General features: G+C 55.7%; 1 protein-coding gene across 1 annotated transcript; it reads right to left on the bottom strand.

Moving 5' to 3' along the window:
- Window positions 1-1,975: 1,975 nt before the first annotated feature.
- Window positions 1,976-15,472, bottom strand: MAN1B1 (mannosidase alpha class 1B member 1). The gene is made up of 14 exons (XM_043470398.1): window positions 15,374-15,472; window positions 15,096-15,255; window positions 13,624-13,755; window positions 12,869-12,984; window positions 11,058-11,212; window positions 10,702-10,811; window positions 9,198-9,383; window positions 8,383-8,531; window positions 7,811-7,999; window positions 4,707-4,897; window positions 3,964-4,084; window positions 3,316-3,513; window positions 3,107-3,238; window positions 1,976-2,497 (listed from the first exon to the last, which is right to left on the bottom strand). Exons 1-14 carry the CDS (start codon window positions 15,470-15,472, stop codon window positions 2,294-2,296), a joined length of 2,142 nt encoding a protein of 713 aa, XP_043326333.1. The 3' UTR covers window positions 1,976-2,293.
- Window positions 15,473-26,299: the final 10,827 nt, after the last annotated feature.

The following is a 26,299-nucleotide window of genomic DNA, read 5'->3' as shown; positions in this document are numbered from 1 at the left end:
CTTCCAGAGCTTGCTCAAACTCATATCGATTGAATCAGTGATGCCCTAAATTCTTCACTTTTGAAGGTCAATTTTGCTGGATATAGGATTCTGGTTGACAGCTTTATTCACCCATCACTTTAAATATGCCATTGCCTTCTGGTTTCTATGGTTTTCTATTTTAAATTAATTACTTTTGGTTCTGGCGGGTCTTAGTTGTGGTGTGCAGGTTTGGTTGTGCACAGATGCCCTACAGCTACGGAATCTCAGCTCCTGGACCAGGACACAAATCCATGTCCCCTGCATTGGAAGTCAGATTCGTAACCACTGGGCCACCAGGGAAGTCCATCTCTATCATTTTCTGATGAGAAATTATCTGTTAATATGAAGATGGCTTGTATATAATAGTCATTTCTCTTGTGCTATCTTCAAGATTCTGTCAACAATTTGATTATCAAAGTGTCTTGGTGTGAGTCTCTTTGACTTGATTCTTAGAATTCACTGAACTTCTTGGATTTGTAGGTTCATATCTTTCATCACATTTGGTAAGATTTTTAACTGTTTTTTCAACTATTCATTTTTCCCTGTTCTCTTCCTGCTGAAGCTCCTGTAAGGCACGTGTGGGACCCAGCAGGACGGGGCCCCAGAGCGCTTTGGTCTCTGCTCACTGGTCTGTGCTGGATTCTGTGCTCTTAACACGAGCTCCTCTTGTCGGCACCAACTCCAGCCCTTTCTTTCCCCTGCCGGCTTCAATCTGCTGTGGAACCCCGAGTGAATCTTTTAGTTATTGTGCTTTTCAGTCTGAGACTTTGCTTTCTTCTCATGATTTTTCCGTATCCTCATTCTCCTTATTATTTTTGGATTTCCTTTACTTCCATGTGCATGTTTTCCGTGAGCTCTCCTAGCATTTAAAAAAAATCACGTGTTTTGGACTGCACGAGGTCTTTGTTGCTGTGTGAGGGCTTTCTCAAGTTGCGGTGAGCAGGGGCTGCTCTGCATTGTGGTGCACGGGCTTCTCATTATGGGGCTTCTTTGTTGTAAAGCGTTGGCTCTAGGGCACACAGGCTTCAACAGTGTGGCACGTGGGCTTAGCTGACCCTCAGAAGGTGGCACCTCCCCAGACCAGGAATCGAACTCATGTCCCCTGCATTGGCAGGTGGACTCTCAACTACTGAACCACCAGAGAAGTCCTCTTTTAGCACTTTTAAACAATTCTCTTAAAGTTGCTTTCTAATAATTCTTATGTCTGAAATTCTTCAGGGATGGTTTCTATCAACTAATTTTGTTCCTTTGGGTAGACCACTTTCCTGCTTTTAAATTTTTCCTTGCGATTTTGCTGCTGCTGTCATTGAAAGCAGGCTGTGATTGGTTCTCTGTGTGTGTGTGTTCCTCTTGGGGAACAAGAGCTGGTAGTTGCCTCCTCTGCCTTGTGGCTGACAACCGTCCCTTCTCTTAAGCTTTGCTGAGCTTTTTGCTGACGTTTTTCATTATACCTAACAGAATTAGGATTTCCAAAGGGGGGGAATATGACTTTCAGTGGGCAGAAAATGGAGTTGGGACCCAAAAGCCTGGAGTCTCTCAATCTACCCCCAGCGTTTCAGAGACCAGTCCATCCACACGGAGATCCTCACAGAGCACATGTGCTTCTATCCCGACTGAGCCCATCTACTGGGCCCAGCCTTGCAAAGGCAAGGGTAGATCCCTGAGTCCAACGTGTAAACACCGCAGCCAGCCAGGAGCCCGAATCCACATGAGGTCAGGACGCCCCGAGCCCCTGGGTCGGGCGTGTTCACAGGCTGTGACCCCGAGCTGGGCTGCACCGGGCCGTACCCTCAGCCCGTCTCTGATCACATCGCGGGCTCTGGGCCAAAGTGGCCTGGGGTGACCAGACGCCCAGGACCCTGAGGAAGCCCTTGCAGGGCAGCGGGAGTGTGTTCAGGCTTCAGGAATGTAGTCATGATTTGATTTTCTAGGAAGAAGGAAGAAACTCGCTGAGTGGACAGGATCCCCAGAATCACATCGCCCATTTATTCCAACGTGTTCCAAATGGTGATCCAACAGGAACCAGGCGAGGAGCACAGAACCAGCGGCAGAGCACCGGATGCCCAGTGGCCACCCCGAGCAGCTACGAGGCCCCGAAACATCCTGGCCCTGTGGCCCACTGGCCTCTGTCACCAGCCCGGCCCGGAGCACGTGCCGCCAGCTGGGGGGACACCACACAGCCAAGGTCAGGGCCCAGGTCTTGCAGACAGGCATCCTCGCGGACAGCACACGTCAGCCTCCTGGGCAGCGCCTACTCGAGAGCCGTCCCGCCCTAGGAGGGGGCCCAGATGGGCAGGGGGTGAGCCTCTGTGTTGAACACGTAGGTGTCCAGGCTCAGCAGGTCGGGGTCGTCGGAGAAGAGCAGATACAGGTATTTGAGCGTCTCCCCCAGAAAGAAGCTCTCCATCTTATCCCTGGGCTGGGGGTGGCGGGGGTCCTGGACGTTGCTGATGGAAGAATAGCCGCCCGAGGGGACCTGCTCGAGAGCCGAGGCCACAGCATCACAATGCTGGCTCAGCCCTCTGGAGGGCTGCCAGCCAGAGGCGCCGCCCCCCCCACCCCAGAACACACGGCCCCCCAGGGCAGGGCCTGGGGCGGGGAGGACACCAAAGCCAACAGGGGGAATGGCCACCCTGGAGGTCAGCCATGGTTCCCTTCAGTGATCAGATGCCAAGTGCCACCTCCAAAACCCGTGCAGGCCTCACAGAGGCCCCAAGGCCACCTGAGGGGTGTAGAGTCCACCTCAGGGGCCACAGGGCGGAGGTCAAGTCTCAGCCCTGCCAGGGTGGGCAGTGGGCCCTGGGCATAGCAGGGGGTGCAGCTGGTTGTGGCCCCCGGCCTGGGGCGTAGCGGCCCAGAGGTCACCCACCCGCTGAGTGGAAACACGCTGCCCAAGCCGCACAGAAGACCCAGGAGAGACACGTTCTGTGTGCCTCAAGCCACTGCAGGGACCCTCCCGACACAGCTGTCCCCCAGACAGGACAGACGGACGCCCCGACCCCCCGGGCCCTCACGGCAGGGCAGGGCCTCCCCATGCAGCCCCTGGGAGGCGACACTGAGGCCCTGGGGACACTGGGGGGCTCACCCGCGTGTAGGTGTTGAAGCTATGCAGGATCTCCCAGCCCCAGTCCTGGTACTTGCGGTCGCCCGTGAGGCGGTACAGGTAGAACAGGCTCTCCACGGTCTCGGGCCGCAGCAGGTTGTGTCTGTCGGCCGCCTGGGGAGGCACATGGGCTCAGGCGGTGCCTCCCAGCACTCCCCTCTGGCCCCAGCCCTGGGCCCAGCCCGGCTCACCTTGACCTGGACGTCCTTCACAGCCTTCGTGTGGTGCAGGTTGAAGTGTGCGATCTCAGGGCTCAGCCCCGTCTCCATCTGACGGTACATCTGGTAGCAGGTGTCCATGAGCGCCTGGGCCAGCTCCATGTGCTCAGCAGGCAGGCCGTGGTGGGCACCCAGAGCCAGTGTCCCCGGCAGGAAGCACACCAGGTGGTCCTGAAACCACGGGGTCACCGCATCAGCGGGTCCAGCGCCGTCGGGCCTCAGACAGGGCACGGAGCTGCAGGCCAAGCACCTGGGGCCCCACACGGGCAGGGAGAAGCTTCTGGAAGGACCACCTTAAAGGTCGATGGAGCCCTGGCTGCAGGAGGGGGTGCAACTGGGAGTGGGGGTTCCCCGAGAGCATGGAAGCGGAGACTTGCTGCAGGGCAGGGGTCCTGGAGGAGGTGGGGGCTCTGGGTTGGGGGTCTTGGCACCCCGCAGACCTCAGCCCCTCCTGCTGCTGTCACGGGACACCCACATCCACCCGGGACCGCTCACACTCCACAGCCAGGATCACGAGTTTCCCCGGGTCATCCCCGCTCTCAGAGCCATCAGACATCAAGCACAGAGGCTGGGTCCCCAAGCTGCCTTGAGGCCGGATCGGGGAAATACGCTCCCACTCACCATCTTGGCGCTGAAGCGGCCGTGGTTGAGCTCCCCCACAAAGGTCAGCTTCCTGGGCTCAGATTTAGCGAGCAGGTGCTTCCTGATCCCGTCCACGGCTTCCAGGTAGTCTTCCAGCAGCCTGTGCAGACCAGCGGGGCCTGTGTGCTCTGGCCAGGTGGGTGCACAGCCCTCAGTTCCACAAACAGGGCGTGACCCCAAGCTGCGGTCCCTGTTCTGGGATCTATGAGGCCCGGCCCCGCCAGCCCCATGGGGGGTCAGCCTCATGGGCTTCTGGGCCGCCCCCACTCCAGTGAGGCCAGTGCCTCCCAACCAGCCCCAAGGGGCCACTGGAGACCAGCCTCTGCCAGCCTGATTCACCCGGAACCAGCCTGCGGGCTCTCCTGTCAGTAACACTTCCTGGGCCACAGTCACCCCCAGGCTTGAGGCTGAGAGAACCCAGCACCCCACGGGGGTTTATCTCTGTTTTATAATTGGACAAGGCTGCTCCCTGGGAATGTCTGCGTGTTCAGCGTCCAAGCCCTGAGCACGAGGAGACCCTCATGTCCCCGGCTGCCTCCCGCTGGAGCCAATGACCAAGCAGCCACAACCCCAAGGAAGACCCCTGCTGCCCAGCGAGGAGGAGCCATGCCCCGTGGCCGGTCCTTGCTCTGCACTCGGATGGACAGAAACAGCCTCCCCACAGAGGGCCCCGCCACCCCGAGCCCCGGGGGCCGCCCTGAAGGCAGAAAAACAGGCCTCACTGGCTCTCCTTCTTCCCGCCCTGGATCCACTGCTTCAGCAGGTACTCGTAGTAGCTGTCGGCCCTGGCGCCCAGGGTGAACATGCCCAGGTGGGTGAAGCTGCCGCTGTTGGTGCTGATGAACATGGGCACCAGCCCGTCCAGCTTCCCGCGCAGGGCATGCACGCGCCTCGTCACCTCCTCTGCGGCGGCCTGGGGCAGACAGTGGGGGCGGTGAGCGGGTGGGCTGCGCGGAGAGGCTGCCCTCCGACACAGCGCCAGGATGGCCGACCGCGGGACTATACCCGTCCTCGAGACATTTCCCAGCCTCCACCTGGGACAGTGTCTGAGGCCACAGCTGTGGGCCTGGCACCTCCTCTTGAAGATTGCCCTGTGCTCCCACTTCCTGCCGGGCTGGCAGGCACATCTGTTTCCCAGCCCAAGGTTGCTGCTCATGATAACTGCCCCAAAGTCCTCAGCCACCAGGAAACATCTATTCCCTTTCAAGACCCATCCCACCTGGGCTCCGATCAAGCCGGGGCAGCACGTGTGTCTGTGCCCAAGGCTCCGTGCGCATTTCCTCACCGTCCTCCGGACCCAACAGTTACACGCCCATCAATGCGCACACTTCCCTGGAGTGAGCAGCTTTACGCCTCTGTGATCTCACAACCACCAAGACATGGCAATACGTGTGTTTGCAAGTGACCCTTATGAGCAAGTGGCTCATTCCAGGCGGAACTGCCCTCGGGTGCGGGGACCTCACGTGAACGAGGTGTGTCCCCCCATCGTTAGCAGGGTTCCCGGAACTCGGGCAGCACCTGACATTTCATCCAGGGACTGGAACAGAAGACCTGCTTCACAGGCGGCAGAACAGAGACTGACTCCTTGAGAATGAAAATCTCTTGTCCATCTAAGGACACCATCCACACGGGAAACACTCAAACTACAGATGAGAGAAAAATATTTGCATGCCACATATCTGATTTAGGATTACTGTCCAGAATGTATAGAGAATTCCTACAACACAACAACAAAAAACCTCAACAACCTGATTCACATGAGGGCCAAGGATTTTCATAGACATTTTGCCAAAGAAGACATACAAATAGGCATATGAAAAAGTGTTTAACATCACTGATCATTAATGAAATGGAAATAGATACCACAAGAATCAGATATCACCTCACTCTCACCTCAATGGCTACTATCAAAACAAAAAACAGAAAACAAGTGTTGCAAGGATGTGTAGAAATTGAAACACTTGTGCGCTGCTGGTGGAAATCCAGAATGGTACGGCTTCTTGGGACAACGGCATGGCGTTTCCTCAGAAACACTGAGCACTGAGTGGCCTCATGCTCTCATAATTTGAGTTCCAGGGATTATGTCTAACAGGCTGGTATTACAGCCGTGTTCAGAAGTGCGCCATTCACTGTGACCACAGTGGAAGCAAACCAGTGTCTGCTGATGGGTGAATGGAAAAGCAAAGTGTGGTCCCTCCGTACGATGGAATATTATTCAGCCTTCAAAAGGAAGGAAATTCTGATGTTACTCTGTGGGTGAACCCTGCGGACACTACGCTGCATGAAACGAGCCATTCTTACGAGGAGAGACGTTGTATGACTCCACCTATGTGACAGACCTTCAACAGCACACTTCATAGAATGAAATGAGTCAGTATGTAATGCGTGCAGAGCTTCTGCTCATCAGATGAGAAAGTTATGGGGATCCATTTCACAGCTGTGTGAACAGGTTGAACACTTATGAACTGGGCGCTTCAAGATGGTTTTATGGTGGCGAATTTTATGTTATGTGATTTTCTTACCACATAAGAAAAGAAAGAGGCAAAATTTTAAAAAATGGAAGTATTTTTCATGGAGACAGAAAGTAGATGCTAGTGTCCAGGACCTGGGAGAGTGGGGAGTTACTGTCTAGTTGAGGACAGGGGGTCAGTTTGGGGATCTGACGGTGATGATGGCTACACAATGGTCTGAACGCGCTGATGCCACGTGGCTGTTCACAGAGAGTAGTCATTGTGCTGTATTCTGTGCTGTGTGTGTTTTTTAAGAAAGCGATGACAGGTAGAGGACTTTCAGATTTGGTATTCACTTTACATTCAATTTAATATTAAATACTGATATGGATAAAAAATAGAAGAAAAAAGACTCAAGGGTAGATGCAGTGGGTCAGAATCCCCCATCTCCCACTACCTTTGATCTTGCACAAGTAACCAGCACCCTCCCTGCCTTGGTTTCTCCAGTTTCAACTCGGAAGGGCTATGGTGACTGCAGCAGGAACTACATAAGCTGAAGCCTCTCACTGTGCCAAGCCGCTCTACAAGGCAGAGCGGGGTGGGCACTGAAAGTCAGTGGGACTAGTGTGGGTCCCACCCACTCAGGTGCTGTCTGTTCTCTGGGCTCAGGTGGCAGGGTCCCCGGAACATTTGAGGGAGGCATTTTGGAAACCAAGGAAGCCCGTAGTGAATAGAAGCTCACGGCCTTGCAGACTGCTGTGACCACAGCAGTCCCTGACACACCTGAGGCCTTTTTCTGGTCCAGGTCTTCAAATTAGGACTTTTTCCCTGGGAGGAAGACTCGGGGGTCCGCACTGCCCCACCCCCATACCAAGAGCCACGCCGCACACCACTCCAGCTGCCCACCCAAGACACTTGTGTGCAGGGCCCAGCCTGGATGCCACAAATGGGACAACCACGACATCACCTACACTGACCTGATTACAAAGCCCAGAGCTCCAACACACCCCGTGGCACTCAGCCACAGCAGAGCAGGCGGGCCTCGCCACTGCAGGAGGGCCCAGGACAACGGCAAGTGGACTCCAGGCCACGCCAAGCGCGGCAGGACAAGCCGTCAGCTGTCGGGGCCCTGAGGACATGGGACTGCACGGGGGCGGGCCAGGCAGAGGACTCAGCCTCCGGTCAGGGCATCTCCCGTCTGCACCTCTGGTATCACCAGAAAACGCGATTCTCCAGGAGAACGTGGGACAAGAACCAAAACCGACAGGACTCTCATGGCCCAGGACCCATGACCACACAGACCTGCACGTGCCTCCATGAGCCAGAGATGGCCCCGCAGAAAACCCGCACCAGCCGGAAGCAGAGCCCCTCCATACCTGAAATTTCTTATCCCCCGTGAGACGAGAGAGCTCTCGGAACTCCAGCTGAATGCTCGTCACCTCAGCCACCGTGCTATCAGAGGTCCATCGGGGTGGGTGAGCAACTCCGGTGCCGATGTTTACAAAGGAGTACGGAATCTTAGAGGGTGTTCGGAAGGCAGGCATTAACCGATTTCCAAAATCCTCCTGATACACAACACAGCGATCAGTCAACGAGTCCTGCTGCTCAGAGGCCTTGTCTCCATGACACGACAGTAAACCCGATACCCATTTTCATGTAATTCAGTGGACAGACCCAAGTGTGCTGGCTTCACCTGACCTTAACCCTGCCAGCTACAAAACCCGAGCTGGACTCAATCAGTTCAGAATGACCTCACGGGCAGGCAGCAGGCTGGCACAACGCTGCTTCAGCCACCCATGTGCTCGGAAGCAGACTCAAGAGCGGGAGGAGGCAGAACTGGAAACAAACGCCTGCCGCAGCCCAATCCCACGAGAAAATCACTGACTGCTGAGCACTTGAGACCCCAGTCCCCCCCGGACGCGAGCAGCCCTGAGGCCGGGACACTCACAGCCTTCGTCAGGAAGAGGACGTCTCCAGACAGGTGGAATGCACTCAGCAGCCCCCCCAGGATCCGGATTGTGCTCTCAAACAGGTTGACGTCCACATTTTTCTGAAACCGTAACTTCCTGGACACCCACTTCCTGGCTTCTTGAAATTCTGCCACGTGAAACAGCAGAGGTACAGGAACAAATTAACAGTCCAGCATCCGCCTGACCGCTCCCTCTGGGGCTACGCACATCCCCTGCAGGGTTTCGGCACCACCTCCTCATGCAAGAGGGGGAGCCCAGGAGTCCTCCAACCGCACAGAAAACACGGGGCCAGCGGGCAGTGGGGGAAGGCCGTGCAGCGTGAGCACAAGCGCTCGACGTCAAAGCCACACGACCGAGGAGCACGAGACAGTGAGTGGTGGAGGCGGCAGTGCGACTGGAAGACGGACGGGGCCGTGAGCGCGCCGGCTCAGAAACATCTGGGGCACGTCGCCCGTCTTACCCTGTCTGCACCGACAAGGACTGAGAGGGAGACTTAGGGCGCTGCCGGCCGCTGCGGCGGCGCACGTGTCGCCTCCCACCACAGGGCCCTCCTGACCGCAACAGAAACACGGGCGGCAAACAGCCCTGCACTCCGCCCTCTGCCACACTCGGCGCTCTGCCGGAGGCGCAGGGCGCACGGACGTGTGAGGACAGAGCACAGCCACGCTGGCAGCCAGGACGGGGACGCACAGCCCAGCAGGACGCGGCGTGTGGTCACCTCCCAGCCCAGGCTCACTCGGGCCCGAGGGTCACGCGTGGCGAGCTCAAGCCCACCGCAGGGACGAGCAGGTACCTTTCTTTAGCCCCAGAATCCACATGGTGTCCAGGGCGTCGATCAGCGTGAGGCCGAGGCCGAACCACTCGCTGAAGGACCTGGTCAGGGGCTTCAGCTCGTCGTGGCCCCAGGCGAACTTGCGGTATCCAGCCCACGCGTGGAGGAAGGCATCCACCACGGCCTTCTGGCGCTCGTTCTGGGAGGCTGGGAGGAGGAACGCAGGGCATGGGCACCCAGACAGAGCTGCCCTGTGGCCCCACAGCGAGTGAGGCTGCCGCAGGGGCTCCTTAGGCCGCAGTGAAGGCCCAAGCGGAAACTGCACCCGGCCCAGGCTCGTCAGCCTCCACCAAGTCCCAGCAGGGACCACCCTCCAGGAAACAGCGAAGGAGCGGAAGCAGAGGAACCAGTAAGCCTGGGTGTGCAGTCTGGTTTGTGGACATCAATCGTGCCAGGCGCTGGTGACCCGGACAAGAAAGCCTTGTCTGAACAATACAGAAGTTCCTTAAAACACTAGTAATAGAGCTATCATATGACCCAGCTACCCACTCCTGGCCATACCTCCGGAGAAAAACATGACTGAAAGGATGCAAGCCCCCCAATGTTTACTGCAACACTGTTTACAGCAGCCAAGACATGGAAGCGACGTAAATGTCCGTCAACAGAAATAAAGAAAATGTGTTGCATGCATACAACAGAATATTACTCAGCCACTCAAAAGAATGAAATAATGGCATTTTCAGCAACGTGGATGGACTTAAAAATTGTCATAGTGAATGAAATAACTCAGACAAAGAAGTATCCTATGACATCCCTTATATATAGAAGCTAAGAAAAACGATACAAATAAACTTACTTGCAAAACAGAAAAGGACCCATAGGCTGAGAATGAACCTTCCTTCCGGAGAAGGAAAACAGGGAGGAGACAGGAAGTTGGGACAGATGCCTGTCACGCTCTACTCTAAACGGGTCAACAACAAGGGTCTGCTTCACAGCACACGGAACCCTGCTCAGCGCTACATAGCCGTCTACATGGGAGTAGAGTTTGCCGGAGAGCGGATACATGTGTATGTACGGTTGAGTCCTTTCCCTGTTCATCTGAGACTCTCACAACAGTTAATCATCTACGCTACTGCTGCTAAGTCGCTTCAGTCGTGTCCGACTCTGTGCGAACCCATAGACGGCAGCCCACCAGGGGCCCCCATCCCTGGGATTCTCCAGGCAAGAACACTGGAGTGGGTTGCCATTGCCTTCTCCATTAATCATCTATACTAGAATACAAAATAAAAGCTAAAATAGCTGCAGCACTGGACCCTGAAAGACGTCTGTCCAAGAGCCAGACACCGTCACCAAAGCTACAGGGACGCCTGACCCACAGGAGCCTGGTCCACCTGGCTGTCCGAGGCTGAGCAGACTTTAGACGGATGGCAGGAGCTGCAGCGCGGCCCCAACTCTCAAGTGTGTCCTTCGCCGTGACCCTCGGAACCAAGCCAGCTGAGGCCCGGAGGGGGCAGGCAGACCCTACCTGGGTTGGCCTGAAACCTCACTGCCTTCGGGGAAGGCCTGGGGGGGAGCTCTGCCTTCTCGCCAGGAGGTTCAGTGCCCTGCGGTGGCTTGGTCCCTGCGCCCCTCCAGCTGTGGGGAGAGAAACGAGAATACTCAGGACAGGGACAGAGGTGTGGATGCCGCAGGCCGCGCCGAGCTCAGGCCCAAACGCGAACGCCGCCCAGGGAGGCCGCGAGTAGACGAGCCAGCAGCCGCCCTGCTCCACGAGGGTGCGCAAAGTGAAACAAGGAAAACACTTGTTAGCAATTTCTCTTATAAAAAAAACACCAGGAAAAACTGGTGCCCACATTCAGACCATCTCTAAGCTCCCGGTACCTGAGGCCGTCTCTCTGCGCCTCTGCTCTCCAGCCAGCCTCTCCCAGCACCTCTGCCCTCCTCTGGGCCTGGGCCTGCCTCCTCTCCTGGGTGTCTCCATCGGGCGCTCTCGTCTGCAGGTTGGGGGGTCCTCGTCGGAAATGCCTTTGGGGCTTCTGGACAGAGACAAGGGTCACTTGTGCGATGATTCCATCCCGCTTCTAGGACGCTCCCCCTCCCCAGTCAGACCTGGAACCACACAGGGAGCGCTGTGGACTGGCTGAGCAGCTGCAGTTTCCTAAAGGAAATGATTTCCATTTTTCCTACAATGCGCAGCTTTGGGAGGAGCCCCTTTCTCAGCAGCTCCTGGCTCTGACTGCCTGACGGAGGCTCTGCCAACGGGCGAGTGTAGCCCTGGAGGGTCGGTTAAGCCCCTGGCCAGAGCGTGTCTGGGAGTCAGACCCTAAGGGTAGCAGGGCAGGGTTGAGCCACCCCATCCCCGTCGATGGAGCCACAGAGGACACTGCCCAGGCCTGCGCCCGGGACTCCCACCTCAGCCTCGGAAGTCTGCGGCAGAGGCGGCCGGTCAGTGACAAAGCGCTGTGGGAGGGCGCACTCGTCCTGGCTCCAGCCGCCCAACAGGGGCTGTGACAGCAACTCCTCCAGCTCACAAGGACACAGACTCGTGAATGGAAAAGCCTCTGGCTGCAGCACCCATGGACACCTTGGAGGAGGATCCGTGAAGATACCCCCCTTCCAAGATTCAAACCCCACCGAGCCGGGCCCCCGGGTCACGAGAGCAGGTGCGGCCGAAACACAGCCCCACGGATGAAGCAGGTCTCGGGGACGAGTGTCGGACCCAGAGAGGAGGTGCCAGCAGCCTCAGGGTGCGCAGGGGCCCCAAGACTCGCTCCACAGGAGACGGAGATGTTCACGCCTTCATTTCCAGGCCCCTCCTGGACACCAGAGTCCAGGTCACCGAGGCTGAGGTGTGGAAACCTGTCTCTTGGTGGGGAGACAGCCACGTTCTGTGTCACGGACCGTGAAGTCAATACACAAGAGAGTGGCCACAGAAGTGACAGAAGGAACGCGCTTGGCTCTAAAGGGAGAAACCACTCTCTCACACACAGGCCTTCCAGAGAGACGGGGTGAGAGCAGCCTCCCGTCCCTCCCAGGCACACTGTGGGGCGTGAGGCCGGCATCAGTCCCAGAGCCTCTCCCTGGGGGCGCCTGGGCCCACGTGGACACCCCAGCCCGTGGGAGTGTGTCCCCACAGGGAGCATCCTGGGCTCTCAAAGGCCGGCTCCCCTGGGGGGGACTCTCCCCGGCTCTGGCTGACCCCATCACCCTCTAGGCTCCACGTGCTCTCCCGCCCACGCCCCCCACCCTGGACGGCTCCGGGCCCCCAGGACGAGGCCTCACCCCGCCCCACCCTTTGTGGATGGCAGGCAGCACGCACCTGCCAACTCCCAGTCCTCCCTGCTGACCCCACTGTGATGCTGAGGCCCCAGCACCTCCATCTGGGCAGGTCCAGAGTGGAGCCCCCGCCTGACCGCCCCCGGCCAGTAGCTCCCAGAGAAAAGGCTCGATCTGTCTCACCTCCCAAGGACCCGGAGCGCCACACGGGCAGAGGACGGAGGACAGGATGGCCCTCCTCCTCTCCCCACGTCTCCTCCGTCCCACCAGCCCAGAGCAAGGAGGTTAGGTTAAAACCTCAGACACAGGGCAGGAAGCAGAACTCTTCCCAGTCCCTCTCAAACAGCCCACGCTGTGCTGAAGCGCTTCTGGCCTGGACCCCAGTTACGACTCCACGTTGAGTTTACTCCAAGTACCTGAGGCGACAGCCCCGCCACGGTCTCTGGGTTCTCAGCTGCTTTCCGAGGAGCTGGCAAGACGGGAGGATTTGCTGGTCTCATCTGCCATGCTGCCGCCGACCTGCTGTCCACAGCTAAACAGGAGAGTCTATTTTATCTCAAATACACCTCAAGGTCCAGAGGAGAGCCAAAGGGCGCTGGAAACAGCACCTACACAGCCAGCACTCCTGGAAAGGGACAGGCTGGGACCTCCGAAAAGGGCAGGTCAAGGAATTCCAGAGTGGTCACAGGGAAGCAAACCCTGCCCATAGCTCCTGGCAGCTTGTCTTTATCCCCACCCACAACCCAAACACTTGGCTTTTATTTTTTCCACTTCAAGGAGGGCCCACAGTGGCACACAGGCCATTCACAGGAGCAAGCCGCGGGGCTCTGCAGCTGTCCTCCTCCGAGAAGCCAGGAGGGAGCTGCCCCTCCTCCCGGCACCTGCGCTTGCTTCCCAGCACTGCAGTGCACGCAGACTCCGCGTGTACCCTCGGACCTGGATCTCGGTGTGAGGCGGCTGGGACGTCACCCCGCTTCTCACAGCATGTCTGGGAAACAGTCACACACCGCAGATTAACAGCCACCTTATAGCGGGGGACTGGGAACATTCTAGGTTTCTCCTTATCTCGCTTCCTGCCAATGCGCTGAAGTCTACACCTCCCGCCGCTGCCAGATCGCTGTGCCACCCCTTAGTCAGCCCTCAGGACCCCCGAGGATCACGCAGCTGGTACCTGTCCACTCATCCGCCACGTGGACATAGGACCGGAGGCCGAAGAGCATCAGGACTGCCAGCAGGAAGAGGACCACCGTCCGCTGCAACCTCGACAGCTGCTTCCATTTCTGAGGGACAGACGACTTTTTAACTGAAAGGGGCACAAGGAGCAATCTCTCCTTCCATGTCAGACTCCGGGAGGACGAGGAGCAATTCCCGAGGCCCAGTGTGGGGTCTGCTGCTTCTGAACTGGGGACGTTTCCTCCAAGCGGGGGCCGCAGGCTGGGGCGGCACTGCTGTGCACTGGTCCACTTAGAATGAAACCCATGGGGAGACTTTTCTGGCCCTGGTATGGGCTTGGAGAACAACTGGCCGCTGGGGGTGCTGGCTGTAGCTCCCTCCCACCTTACCTCGGCCCTGCAGCCCACTAGCTGGGCTCAGGCCCCCACCTCTCCATAGGTACAAGTTCCTTGCTTGGCATTTAAAGGCCTCCTGCAAAAAACAATTTTTTAAAGGCCCAACTGGGCAATCCTTGGCAGTCCAGTGGTTCGGACTCCGAGCTTCCACTGTGTGGGGCCCAGTTTGATATCTGGTTGGGGAACTAAGCTCCTGGGTGCTAACTGACTCAGTCAAAAAAAAAAAAAAAAAAAACACCTCAGGAAAGGCAGGTCCACAACAAACTAAAGAGGATAAAGGGACTATGGTAGTGGCTCCTGGATACTCCTGACCCATCAGGCCGTGTAATAGGACGACAGTGACCCCAGCAGGCATATTTTATTGAAGTGAAATCAGGTTCACAACTTAGTTCTGGATCAGTGACGTGAAGGACTTAAAAACCACAAGGTCTGTCTGGTGTGAGACACGAGTTTGTTTTTCTTTCACTTTCATGAGGCCATGAAAGTCAGAAGTCACAGAATTAAGGTGAGGGAGGGCACATTAGTTTTGTGTGTGTGTGTTTTTCCTTTTGGTTTCCTGATGTAGCTGGACAAAAACCTCCTGATTCCTGGCAGAAGTAAAAGAAAAGCACCTCTGGGGACATACGCCTGAGTCAGAGCAAGAAGTTGTTATAAAGTTTTAAACGATGATGGGACAAAGTTTATCCAAAGGAAATGGGTTTCTCAATGTCTTAGCTCAAGAGGCCAGCTTGAGGAGGGAGTGACAGACAGAAAGCAGACAGACTCTCCAATATTAGCAAGTCGATGTCGGGCCAGAAAAGAACGCCACCTGACCAAACCACCAATCTCATCAGATAAATGAAATCCCACTGCGGACTCCTTCCTAGGAACACACACACACACTCAGTGCTGCGGGTGTCGGTGAAGCGCCAGAGGTCAGTTCTGTGTGACCTTAAAGAGTCAAGGGTGGGTGGGTGCTTCGAGAGACAGAGGCGCAAGGGGTCTCAGACGGGCCGCTGCTACCGTCTGAGGGTCCCCATCCAAGGCCCTTGCGCCAGAGATCTCCAGAGACACTGGTCAATACAGCGGGCCCTACCGCAGGCCCCGCGGGGACTAGTGGGGCCGGGGGCCACACGTAGGGGGTCTGCGCCCAGGTCGGGCTCTGGCAGGGTCTTGCGCGCGGAGGGCGGGCCGAGCCTCTGACTGGGCCTCCGCCGCGCCACCGCGACCCCCGCACCCGGCGTGTGCGGGCGCGGCTTCCGGGTCCGTGTCCGAGGCCGGGTCGCAGCTGTCCCGCCCGCGGAAGCTGTCTCACGCCGCGCTCCGCGCCCTCCCGGCCCCTCAGGCTTGAGCCAGGCGCCGGCGGACGCTCACCCGCCACGGCCAGCAGGGCCCCCGGGCTCCGCCGCCGTCCGGTCTCCAGCCGGGGCTCAGCGCCAAGGCGCCCCCAGGCGGTGCGGGCCGCGGGTGCATGCCGGCAACGCGGCGCTGGCGCCTCGGGGTCGGGCGGCGTAGGCTGCCGGGTACGGCGCGTGCGCAGAAGCCCGCCCGACCGTTACCCGGCTCTGCCCCGCGGACGAGGATCCGGCTCTTGTCAAGCCGGTCCCCGCCCGGCTCCCCCGCGAAGGCTTGTGGGGACCGAGCCTTCCCGGGCGGCTCCGCCGCGTGCAGGTGTCTCTCCGCCCCACCACGTGCGCGGGGCGCCCCGAGTCTCGGGGTGGACTTGACCCGGGTGACTTCCTGGAGCCTTGGGGTGGGGCTGGGCTCAGTGAGGTCAGAGGGCTGCAGAGTCAGACAGGTGGGCCCTCGGGGTTTTCATTGAGTGTGTGTGCGCGCGCCTTAGCGCGCACGCCACTTAGTCGTATCCAACTCTGCGACCCCATGACTGTAGCCCACCAGGCTGTGGGCTCCTCTGTCCCTGGAATTTTCCAGGCAAGAATACTGGAGTGGGTTCTATGCCCTTCTCCAGGGGATCTTCCTGATTCAGGGATCCAACCCGGGTCTCCTGCATTGCAGGCAGATTTTCTGCCGTCATCAGGAAAGCCATTGGACCTATACGTCTGAAAGTCGCTCAGTCGTGCCCGACTCTTTGCGACCCAGAGTCGGCATAGTCCATGGGATTCTACAGGCCAGGATACTGGAGTCGGTAGCGTTCCCTTTTCCAGGGGATCTTCCCGACCCGGGAGTCGAATCCGGGTCTCCCGCGTTGCAGGCGGATTCTTTTTACGAGCTGAGCCACAAAGCGAAGTCCATTGGACTTATTAAAATTAGTAAAGGGAACCCTGTGAGTGAAAATTAGTCAAGGGTAACCTCAGGGAGGTGCAGTCTGGAGGCCAGGAGCGGGAGCTTGCTCGCTCTGTGGCGCAGCCTCAATTGCAGACCCCACAGGAAGGTGCTAACCTACGCCCCAGGCTGAGGGAGACTCACCGCCCCCCCCACCCCGCGCCCGGCAACCATTCAGCCAATGAGAGACAGTGCAGCAAATAAAAAGCCGCCACACTTCCGGCTCCCGGCTTCCTCCAATGGACCCTTTGTTTAAAACAGGCCCCTTTCTCATCTACGAAAGGGTTTCTTTTGTTCTCAGCACTTGCTGGAAGGTCACCTTAGTTTGTTTGTCTTGGATTCCAGTTCTTAACTGTTCCAGAATAAACCCACGTTGTTAATATAACTGGCTGATTTCTTGTTCCAGGTCAACAGCCAGTTACCAAGTACAATGGAAGAAGCTAACAGGAAAGAACCATCCATCACAGGCCCCCAGAGGACAAGCGCATCGCTTCTTCTAGAGGAAGTCACCTACCTCAACAACTCAGCCGGCGAGAAACCATCCTCACCCTGAACGCACAGTCTTTCCCAGGAAGATTTAATTAAAAAAAAAAAAAAAAACCTCTCAACTTTCTCACTTTTCTCTATGAAGTAACCATTCCTCTCCTTTGTTTGTTGGACTTACCTATGGCTTTTGCTATAGCCTGTGTGACCCAAGTTGCAGTTCCTGTGATGTTCCAAAGTCCACTTTTGCTGCTAAAATAACTGAGTGCTTATTCTTGAGGTCAACAGACTCCATAGTCTTCAGCATGCGGCAGAGAGCGCTGCACCTTGCTGTGAGCTGTTTCCCCTCGGCAAACCAGGCAAAGGAGGCCCGGCCTGCCCCGGACCGCTCCATCGGGGCCTGCCCAGCGCTCTCTGCAGCCCCTCCCTAGGGCTCTCCAGGTCCCAGTGCCCACTCCCCCCATGGGGGAGCCCACCGCTTCCTGCCATCCCAGCTGTGACCTTCCTGGGCCTCAGGAGGTCTCCCCAGCACAGGCCCCTGCTGCTCAGCACCTAGGCCTGTCTGCCCCTGACCCGGAGACCTCCCTCCCTCCTCCCCTTCCTCTCTAGGGGTCATCTCGGGGGCCTCTGCAGGTCTTCCACACACAGCTCCGCTGGTAGTTCCAGCCATGCCCTCAGGACTCCTCCCTGCACAACCAGTTACCAGGGAAACCGTGGCATCTGGAGGAGGGTTTTGTCATGGTTTCTCACCGCGCCCCCCCCCCACCCCACCAAGAGAGCTGGTTCAAGGGACAGCTTCTGGATCAGCCCTGAAGGTGCCTGATCCACTAGATCTTCCCAGGCTCCCCTGCAACCCTAGGAAAGAGCTGGATGCAGCACAGGGAGATTCCTGAGCAGCCCAGATTGGGTTCAGCTCAGCCTGCAGGCTCTCGTTTCCGCAGGGCCAGCAGGCTGCAGCCCCTGGACGGACGCAGACCTGGGACACCCAGCGCTGCTCCCACCACACTCGCTGGTCAGACAGCGCACCCGCCAGGCCGGGCTGGATCACAGCACCTTGTGTTTACTGGAAAGCCCAGCATTCTGGGAAAACTGAGCTTGTCCATCTTTCAAAACTCAGTTGCTTCAATTAGCAGCTGTCTGGGTGAGAGACGATGGGGGCACGTGGCTCCTAAGGAAGCAGGACGGAGGTGCTTGTAGCCATGGGACCCCGCGGCCCACAGGGAGCCTCAGCCGGGAGAGAGGACTCAGCACGACCAGGGTCTCCTGGTCACGGCGTTCGCGCATCGCAGCAGGACAGACATTGCAGGAGACGGCGAGGTGTACCCGGGACCTCTCTGCACTGAGCGAAACCTCACGTGAAGGTGTAATTATTTGAAAATAAAAAGGTTTTGTGAAAGCAAGCTGTTTTAATAGTTTACCCAACAGACTCGATGTGGTAAAGAGGTTGCCCTGTCATGGCAGTGAGGAGCCAAGCGGGACCCTCAACCTCCTCCTTGGTGACCCTCTGCCCCAGGCCCTCTGCTCGCCTGTGGAGCAGCTGGGGGAAGGCAAGTAAGGCACAGTTAGGACTGATGGCAGAGCCTGGATGGATGGAGGCGCAGTCATCCTCCGGGCCCTGGCCCCGCCGTCACACCCGGGGCAGGAGGCGTGGACGAGCCACCGTCCACTCCAGGCCCCTGGAAGGGTCACTGCCACTGAAGCTCCCGGGACAGCACCCTTCCTGGGGAAGACGGCTACACGTGGGCTGGAGGAGCGGGGAGGGGCGGGGCGAGCCTGGCTGAGCTGCGGCCGCACTTAGGACGCTCTTCACAGGAGGAGGGGGCAGGTGCCCCGTGCTGCTCTCCAGGCGGGAAGCAGGCAGGGCCCGAGACCACAGCCAGCCGGCTTCTCCCCGCCTTGAGCAGGCCGGGGGTGTGCAGTGAGGGGCTGTGCCCACCCCTTCCTGGGGGGCTGTGGGGGGAAGGAGTGTGAGCACTGAGTTGTCAGAAGCTATCAGCAGCCTTTTGCCTTCAACCTTTCCCAGCATCAGGGTCTTTTCCAATGAGTCAGCTCTTCACATCAGGAGGTAAAAGTACTGGAGCTTCAGCTTTAGCATCAGGCAAAGGGAGAAGAGGAGGGCAGAGGACGAGATGGTTGGATGGCATCACCAACTCAATGGACGTGAACTTGAACAAACTCCGGGAGATAGCGACGGACAGGGAAGCCTGGCGTGCTGCAGTCCATGGGGTCTCAAAGAGACGCGACCTAGCTTAGCCACTGAACAACTATTGGCCGGCTGGGCAGGGGATGGTGCCCTCTCCTGGTTAAACTCCAGATTTATCAACCAGCACAGAAGACATTGGAAAAGACACTGATGCTGGGAAAGATTGAGGGCAGAAGAAGGGGTGACAGGATGAGATGGTTGGATGGCATCACCCACTCAATGGACGTGAACCTGAACAAACTCCGGGAGATAGCGACGGACAGGGAAGCCTGGAGTGCTGCAATCCATGGGGTCGCAAACAGTCAGACATGACTTAGTGAAGGAACAACAGGAGGCTGCCGGCACTGGTCCCACTTTTCTGGGGGCTGCGGCTTTGGACGGAATTGGAAAGAGCTCTGCCAGGTGAGCAGGCCAGACTTCCCGGAGAGCCAGCTCCGACCTGCTGTGGGCCTCAGCAGGGCAGGGAAGAGGGGCTGGGCTTTGACTCGCAGGCTCAGCTGCCAGGGAGGGAGGAGCAGCCCCTTCAAACACAGCGCCGTGCAGGGGTTTGGATAAAATGGAAAAATTCCTAAAAAGATATAAATGACCAAAACTGATGCAAGAAGAAATAGAAAATATGAATATATGTATAAGAAAATTGGATTAGTAATTTAGTAATTAGTAATCTCCCTCCGAAAGAAAGCCCAAGCCCAGGTGATGTTGCTGGTGAGTTCTACCGAACACTTAAAGAAGAATTAACACCAATATTCACAAACTCTTCCAGGAAACAGAAGAGGAGTCAACACTTTCCAGCTCATTCTATGAGGCCAGTATTAACCTGATACCAAAACTGGAAAGAGGAATCACTAGAAAACTACAGACCAATATCTCCTATTAATATAAATGCAAAAATTCTCTGCAAAATGTTAGCTAACAGAATTCAGCAATATGCAGAAAACATTGTACATTTTGACCATTTTTTTCAGGAATGTAAGCTTGGTTTAACATCCATAAATTGATGTCATACACCATGCTAATAAAGCACCAAAACTACATGATCATTTCAATAAATGCAGAAAATAAACATTTGAAAAATCCAGTACCTATTCACAATAAATACTCTCAACAAATTAGGGAAAGAAGAGAACTTCCTAACCTGCTACAAGTGCCTGCAAAACCCAATAGCTATTATTGTACTTGATAGTGAAAAATCAAATACTTTCCCTCTGAGATCAGAAGTAAGGCACAGATGTCTGCTCTCACCATTTTAGTCTTGCAACCAGAGGTTCCGTCTAGTTCACTCTCCCAAGAAAAGAAACAAACAGCTTCCAGACTGAGAAGGAAGAAAGGAAACTGTCTATTAATACACAGACAACATGATTTCTACAAAATGCTCGGGAGTCGAGAACAACCAAAAAAACCTACTAGCACTAATAAACAGGTTCAGAAAGCTAACAGACACAAGATCAATGCTGAAAAGTCAGTTTTATTTCTACATGCATATTACTGATGACCAGGCTAAAAATAAAGAAAATTTCATTCAAAATTGCAGAAAAAGAAAAAAAACTTGGGGATAAATTTAATGAAATAACTGTAAGCTTTTGTACATTAAAATCTACAAAACACTGCTGAAAATAAAGATGTTCTAAATATTAATAAATGGATTAAAAGACTCCATTTTTTACGACTGCAGTTGTCTTAATATATAAATGTATTGCAATCTCTATCAAATCTTAGCAGAAATTGACAAGATAATCCTAAATTATATCTATAATTACAAAGGACCCAGACTAACCAAAATAATCTTGAAAAAGAATGAAGTTGGAGAACTAACACTAGCTGATATCAAAACCTAGTGCAGAGTTGAAATAATCAAGACAGTGTGGTCCTGGCATAACAAGACATGTAGATCAACAGAACAGAACTGAGATTTTAGAAACAAACCTTTACATTTGTGGTCAATTGATGTCCTACAAAGATAAGAAAATTCAGTGATTAAAGGATAGCTTTTTTTCAACAAATGGTGCTGTGTCAATTAGATACCTACATAAAATGAATGAATTTACACCTGGCCTTATACCATATAAAAAAAAAAGAACTCAAAATGGATCATAGACCTAAATGTGAGCACCCAAAACACATAACTCTTGGATGAAAATATAAAATAAAATCACGGTGGCTTTGTATTGGGCAAAGATATTTTAGATATACCAGAGCACAATCAACTACCAAAAAATTCGATAACTGGACTTCATCAAAATGTAAAACTCTTGCACATTAAAGACAACATTAAGAAAATGAAAACACAAGTCACAGACTTGGAGAAAACTTATCTGATAAAAGAGCTTTATCTAGAATATAAGACACTTATAACTCAATATGAAGAAGAAAATCAACCCAGTTAATATGGGCAACATATTCAAATAAACATTTCTCCAAAGAAAATATACAAAGGGCCAACAAGCACAAGAAAAGTTGCTAAATATAGTCAGTCACTAAGGAAAACGCTCACTAAAGACACCCTGAGGAGCATTTGCATTTATTAAAACACTGCATGCAACAACAGCAAAATGCACAGCTTCCTCCAGGTTCATAGAATCTTCACCAAGAAAAACCATCTTATGAGCCATAAAATAAGTCTCAATATATTTAAGATCATACAACATATATACTCTGATCATTCTGAAATTAAAGTAAAAATCAGTAGCAGAAACACATTCAGAGGATTTCCAAATATCTGAAAATTAAACAACAGATTTCTAAACAACCCATAAATCAAAGCAGAAATCACAGGAGAAATTAGGAAAACTATGCAACTTAATGAAAACAAAAAACACAGCATATCAGAGCATGCAGGATTTGTGGCTTAGTGGGAACTTTATAAGAAAATGAAAAATCTTAATTCTTGCTTCAGAACACCTCCTAGACCTGCATATGTCCATTCTTCGTGGTAGTACCACCATTCTCTCAGCTGCTCAGGACAAAAACTCCGGAGTTATCCTTGGCTCCTCACCTTCTGGTCCCACGTCTTGTCTCATCCGTATCTCTTGACCAGAAGATGAATTATCCCAGTAACTTCCTGGGTGGCCACCCCCTTCCACTCTCATTATCCACATAGCAGCCGGATGGTCCTCTCTAAAAAGTAAACTGAACCATGTCCCTCTCCTGCTCTAATCCTTCTGATCTCACAGAGAATAAAGTCGGGCCCTCATCGGGGCCGACACAGGACTGCGCTCCCCACCTCCACGGCCTCCTTCCTGCCTCCCCCATCGCTCTCCTGCTCCAAGCTCTGGCATCCCCGTCCCTGGGACACTCCCCTGGAGAGCCACACGTGTTCCTTCTGCCACACCCCTCTCGGAAGAAGTCCTCCAGTCCACCACATACAGAGAGAGGGACTGGGCGCCCTCTCAAGGGGCGTGTGTCAGAGACGCTGCTGGTGCGTGGGAACCACCGCAGCGTCCTAGCAAGCTCTGTCCTCGCCTCCTGCTCTCCTTTTCCTCGGAGCATGCAACGCTGCAGGAAACGGTTTGAGATCCTTATTTGCTTGCATGTGCTGAGTCAGGAATCTCCCCTTCCCACTGCTGTACTCCAATAATTTCAAGCAGTGCCTGCCACGCCATGGGAGCCCAGCAAACGTCTGTGGGTGAATTAAATGTGAAAGTCCCCCTCCAGTGGGACCTGTGGGGACATTGTAATGTTGAGAAGATGCATGAGTGCATGCTCAGTCGCTCAGTCGTGTCTGACTCTTTGTGATCCCATGGACAGTAGCCCACCAGGCTCCTCTGTCCACGGAATTTTCCAGCAAGAATGCAAGAATGCCATTTCCTGCTCCAGGGGATCTTCCTGACCCAGGGATCAAACCCGCATCTCTTGTGTCTCTTGCATTGGCAGGCAGATTCTTTACCACTGTGCCACCTGGGAAACCTGTTGGGAAGATGGGCTTCCCGGAAAGTTAGGGTTTGGAAAGTCAGTGAGGACAGGGACAGGAGGATCTTGTGGGGGAAGCTGGCGGTAGAACCATCTGGAGATGATGTGCATTGGACATCAGCGTGAGGGCAAGCGAGATGGCACCATGGGTGTCTGCAGCCATGGCTGCTGAGGGCCCGCGGGCTCCCCCAGATCGAGGACAGAGTCCCGGTGGCCAGGCCCGCAGATGGCCAGCCCCAGCTCCCCAGTCCAGGTCTGGAGGCGGGCCCTTGACTGGCCTCAGGCCAGGAGTCTGGACACAGCAATTGTACAAAGGCTCCACCTGCCTGTCAGCGTCCTCCTGACAGAAGAGAGTCCACAAGTGACTCAACTTTCAGAGATCGGTTCTCATCCCCGGTGTCTGATTTGGTCAAAATCCTAGGGAAAAACCCCGGGCCGGCAGCTTGAGTCACGTGACTCCCTCTCAGCCAATGGACCAAGGCCAAGGAGGGGCTGTGTGTGATTGACAGCCCTTGCTAGAGCTCCTGGGTTGGCGTCAGGGAGGAGGGGAAGCAGTTCCCTCCATGTGGGGAACCGGGTTGGGCTCGGGTTGAGCCCGGGCCTGGCGGTGCAGCTGGAGGCTCCCCCGCTCCGCCTGGGATGGACAGAACCTCGCTCCCACTGGGGGCCAGAGGTGGCACCCCAGCATTCCTCCGTCCTGACCACAGAATCTGATGCACCGTACTCAGGGGTCTAGTCCTGGCGGTGTCTCTGTGTGTCTGCGTGCGTCACAGGCACATTTAATCGCGCCCTGGGGCAGCAGCAGTGCTGCGAGTTAACACCATGTCCCACGTTCCCACAACCCAGCCAGACCGACGTCCCACTTAAGTGAAGCTGGTTAGTGATGACCACCAGCAGACGCAGGCCTGGAAGCTTTCAAGCCTTTATTTTTACTTTTTTTTTTTTCTTCTCTTTCTTTTTTTCTTTTTAAAATGTGTTTCTGTGGCTGCACTGGACCTTCATGCAGCACAGTGCATGGGCTTGTCTTGTTGCAGAGCTCAGGCTCTCATGGGCTCCGAGTGTGGTTCCCGCTGGCTTGTCTAGCTGTGGTTCCAGAGTTCTGCTCTGCTGTGTGGGATGTGCAGCAAGCCTTCCCCTGTGTTGGCGGGCAGACTCTTAACCATCAGGCCAGCAGGGAAGCCCCAGGCTTTACTCCTTTCATCAGCGCTCCTGATTCTATAAGCTGCTCTGCTGCTTAGTCACTCAGCCGTGTCCGACTCTCCATGACCCTGTGGACAGTAGCCCACCAGGTTCCTCTGTCCCTGGGATTTTCCAGGCAAGAATACTAGAACAGACTGCCATTTCCTTCTCCAGTGCATCTTCCCAACCCACGGATCGAACCCCAGTCTCCTGTGTCTCCTGCATTGCAAGCTGATTCTTTACCACTAGCGCAAGGAAGCCCATTAACCCCATTCCCACCCAAATCTCCTGGTAAGCTTAGATATAGTAGGACTTCATGGTGATCCAAATGTTCTTAATAAGGCTTTGAAGCATCTTGGCACAGGCAGGCACCTGCTCAGGCAGCCTCAGCCCGCGGCAGGATCTTTCACAGCAAGCAGCAGGGTCGAGCCCTTCTGCAGCTGCACCCCTCTTGCTGGGGGTGTGGAAGAAGCCCATGAGGTGAAAGGGGGTGCAGAGCCCAGGAGAGACTCAGCATGGGAAAGACTGACCTGGAACATGCGAGGGCCTCTGGGCAGAAGCTTGAACACTGACGGCCTGGGGGAGGCGGTGCTGGGTCGGTAACCAGGCCTCAAGGGCAGAAAGAGCCCTGATGTGCTGCGGGCGGCACCCACGGTGTCCGGGCTCCAGCCGTGGCCATGTTCACGCTCCCAGCTGTGGAACCCCCAGCCCTGGGTCAGGGAATATTTAGAAATTCTCTTTTCAGTCCCCACAGGAGTCTCTCCAGCAACCCCTCGTGGGGGAGTGAGGTGGGTGGGAGGAGCCAGGCCCCTAGGTGGCTTTGGCCCCAGTTGAATTACTTCCTCCCTGCACTGACCTGGAGCTGTCGGGGCCACACCAGAGCCAGCATTGCTGGCTGCCTGTCCCCATGCACCTGTGCAGACTCAAAGCTCTGAACCACCAGAGGCCACAGACCCTGTGAAGATGGGACCGGCTCTGGGTCCCTAAGCACACCCCCCAAGCCCTCCTAAGGCCACACGGCAGGCTGTGGACCTCACCCCCAGAACAGAGGGATGTGTGGGTGCAGCTGCAGGCGGGCACATTAGCCCCCAAGCAATGATTTCCTCGCGTTGAGAGAGAAGGGGACAAGAAAGAGAGCATGCCAGGCGCTGCAGCCCTCGTCTTGCAGCCAGGGTTCCCGCAGTGTCTGTGTTGAACTGGGGGCAGGCCGGTCAGAATAGGGGTGAGAGAGGCAGGGGACGGGGCCAGGATCCTGTCGGGAGGGACTTGGCCCCTCCCCTCTCCACCGATTAGGACATCGCTTAGGTGTGGGGACCACCCTGCTTTGTCCCCACTGGGGGCTTCTGCTGTTGGGTCTGCAGAATCCTCGGTTGCTATTGGAAACGGTGATGTCACTGGTAGTGGGCGGAGCTTCAGCCATCCTTTGCGTTAGGGAGAAGGATGCACACGGTGGGGGTTGAGGGGGTGAGGACAAAGAATTGGGATCTTGAGGACTGGAAGGACAAGGAGGTTTTGTCAAGGGGCAGGAGGGGGTGCTGGGCACCGGGAGTGCGCTAGGAGAGGGGAGAAGAGTGGAAACGGTGCACACGGGGTGTCTGCATCAGCAAGGCCTCCTCACCTCTAGCCCTCCTCCCACCTGCTGCAGACACGACCCCCTCTGGCGTGTCCTCCCCACAGCTGGTTGGGGTTCAGACCCTCAGACTCTCCTGGAAGATGCAGCTCAACATGGGGCGGTCACCATCACCCTCCATTCTTCTCAGTTCTCTAGGAGGGAGCCCGAGTCACATGGCCAGGCGGCCGGGGCCTCGCCCCCATTTTTGAGCCTTCTGCCTCCCACAGGGGCGCGGCTGAGGGCCTCGTCGCAGGCCTTGCTTTCCAGCCGGCAGAGTCAGGCCCCGAAATATCACTGACTGTGGGTGAGGACTCGTGCACGCGAGTGTGCGCACACACACACACAAACTGGCATGAACACATTCGGTCCTATTAAAGGACACAGGAGGCCGCCCGCGGTGACACGAACTCTTCTCACCTCCTCATGCTCGACTCCCTACAGGTGCGAGACAGCCCAGGTCTCACAGTCTCGGCGACCCTCCGCACGCGCTCACACACGCGCACACGCGTGCGCGCACAGGCGTCCCCCTCTGGCGCGCGCTCTGAAAAACGCTCGCACGAACGCAGGCGCACAATCTGGCGCGGGAGGCGCCCCCGCTCCGGCTCCGCGTTGGGAAGCGGGGGCGGCAGGAGGG

Source organism: Cervus canadensis, chromosome 5 (genome assembly GCF_019320065.1).
Source record: "Cervus canadensis isolate Bull #8, Minnesota chromosome 5, ASM1932006v1, whole genome shotgun sequence".
NCBI lineage: Eukaryota > Metazoa > Chordata > Mammalia > Artiodactyla > Cervidae > Cervus > Cervus canadensis.
The sequence above is the reverse complement of the archived record's forward strand: the minus strand, read 5'-3'. Positions and strand labels throughout refer to the sequence as shown.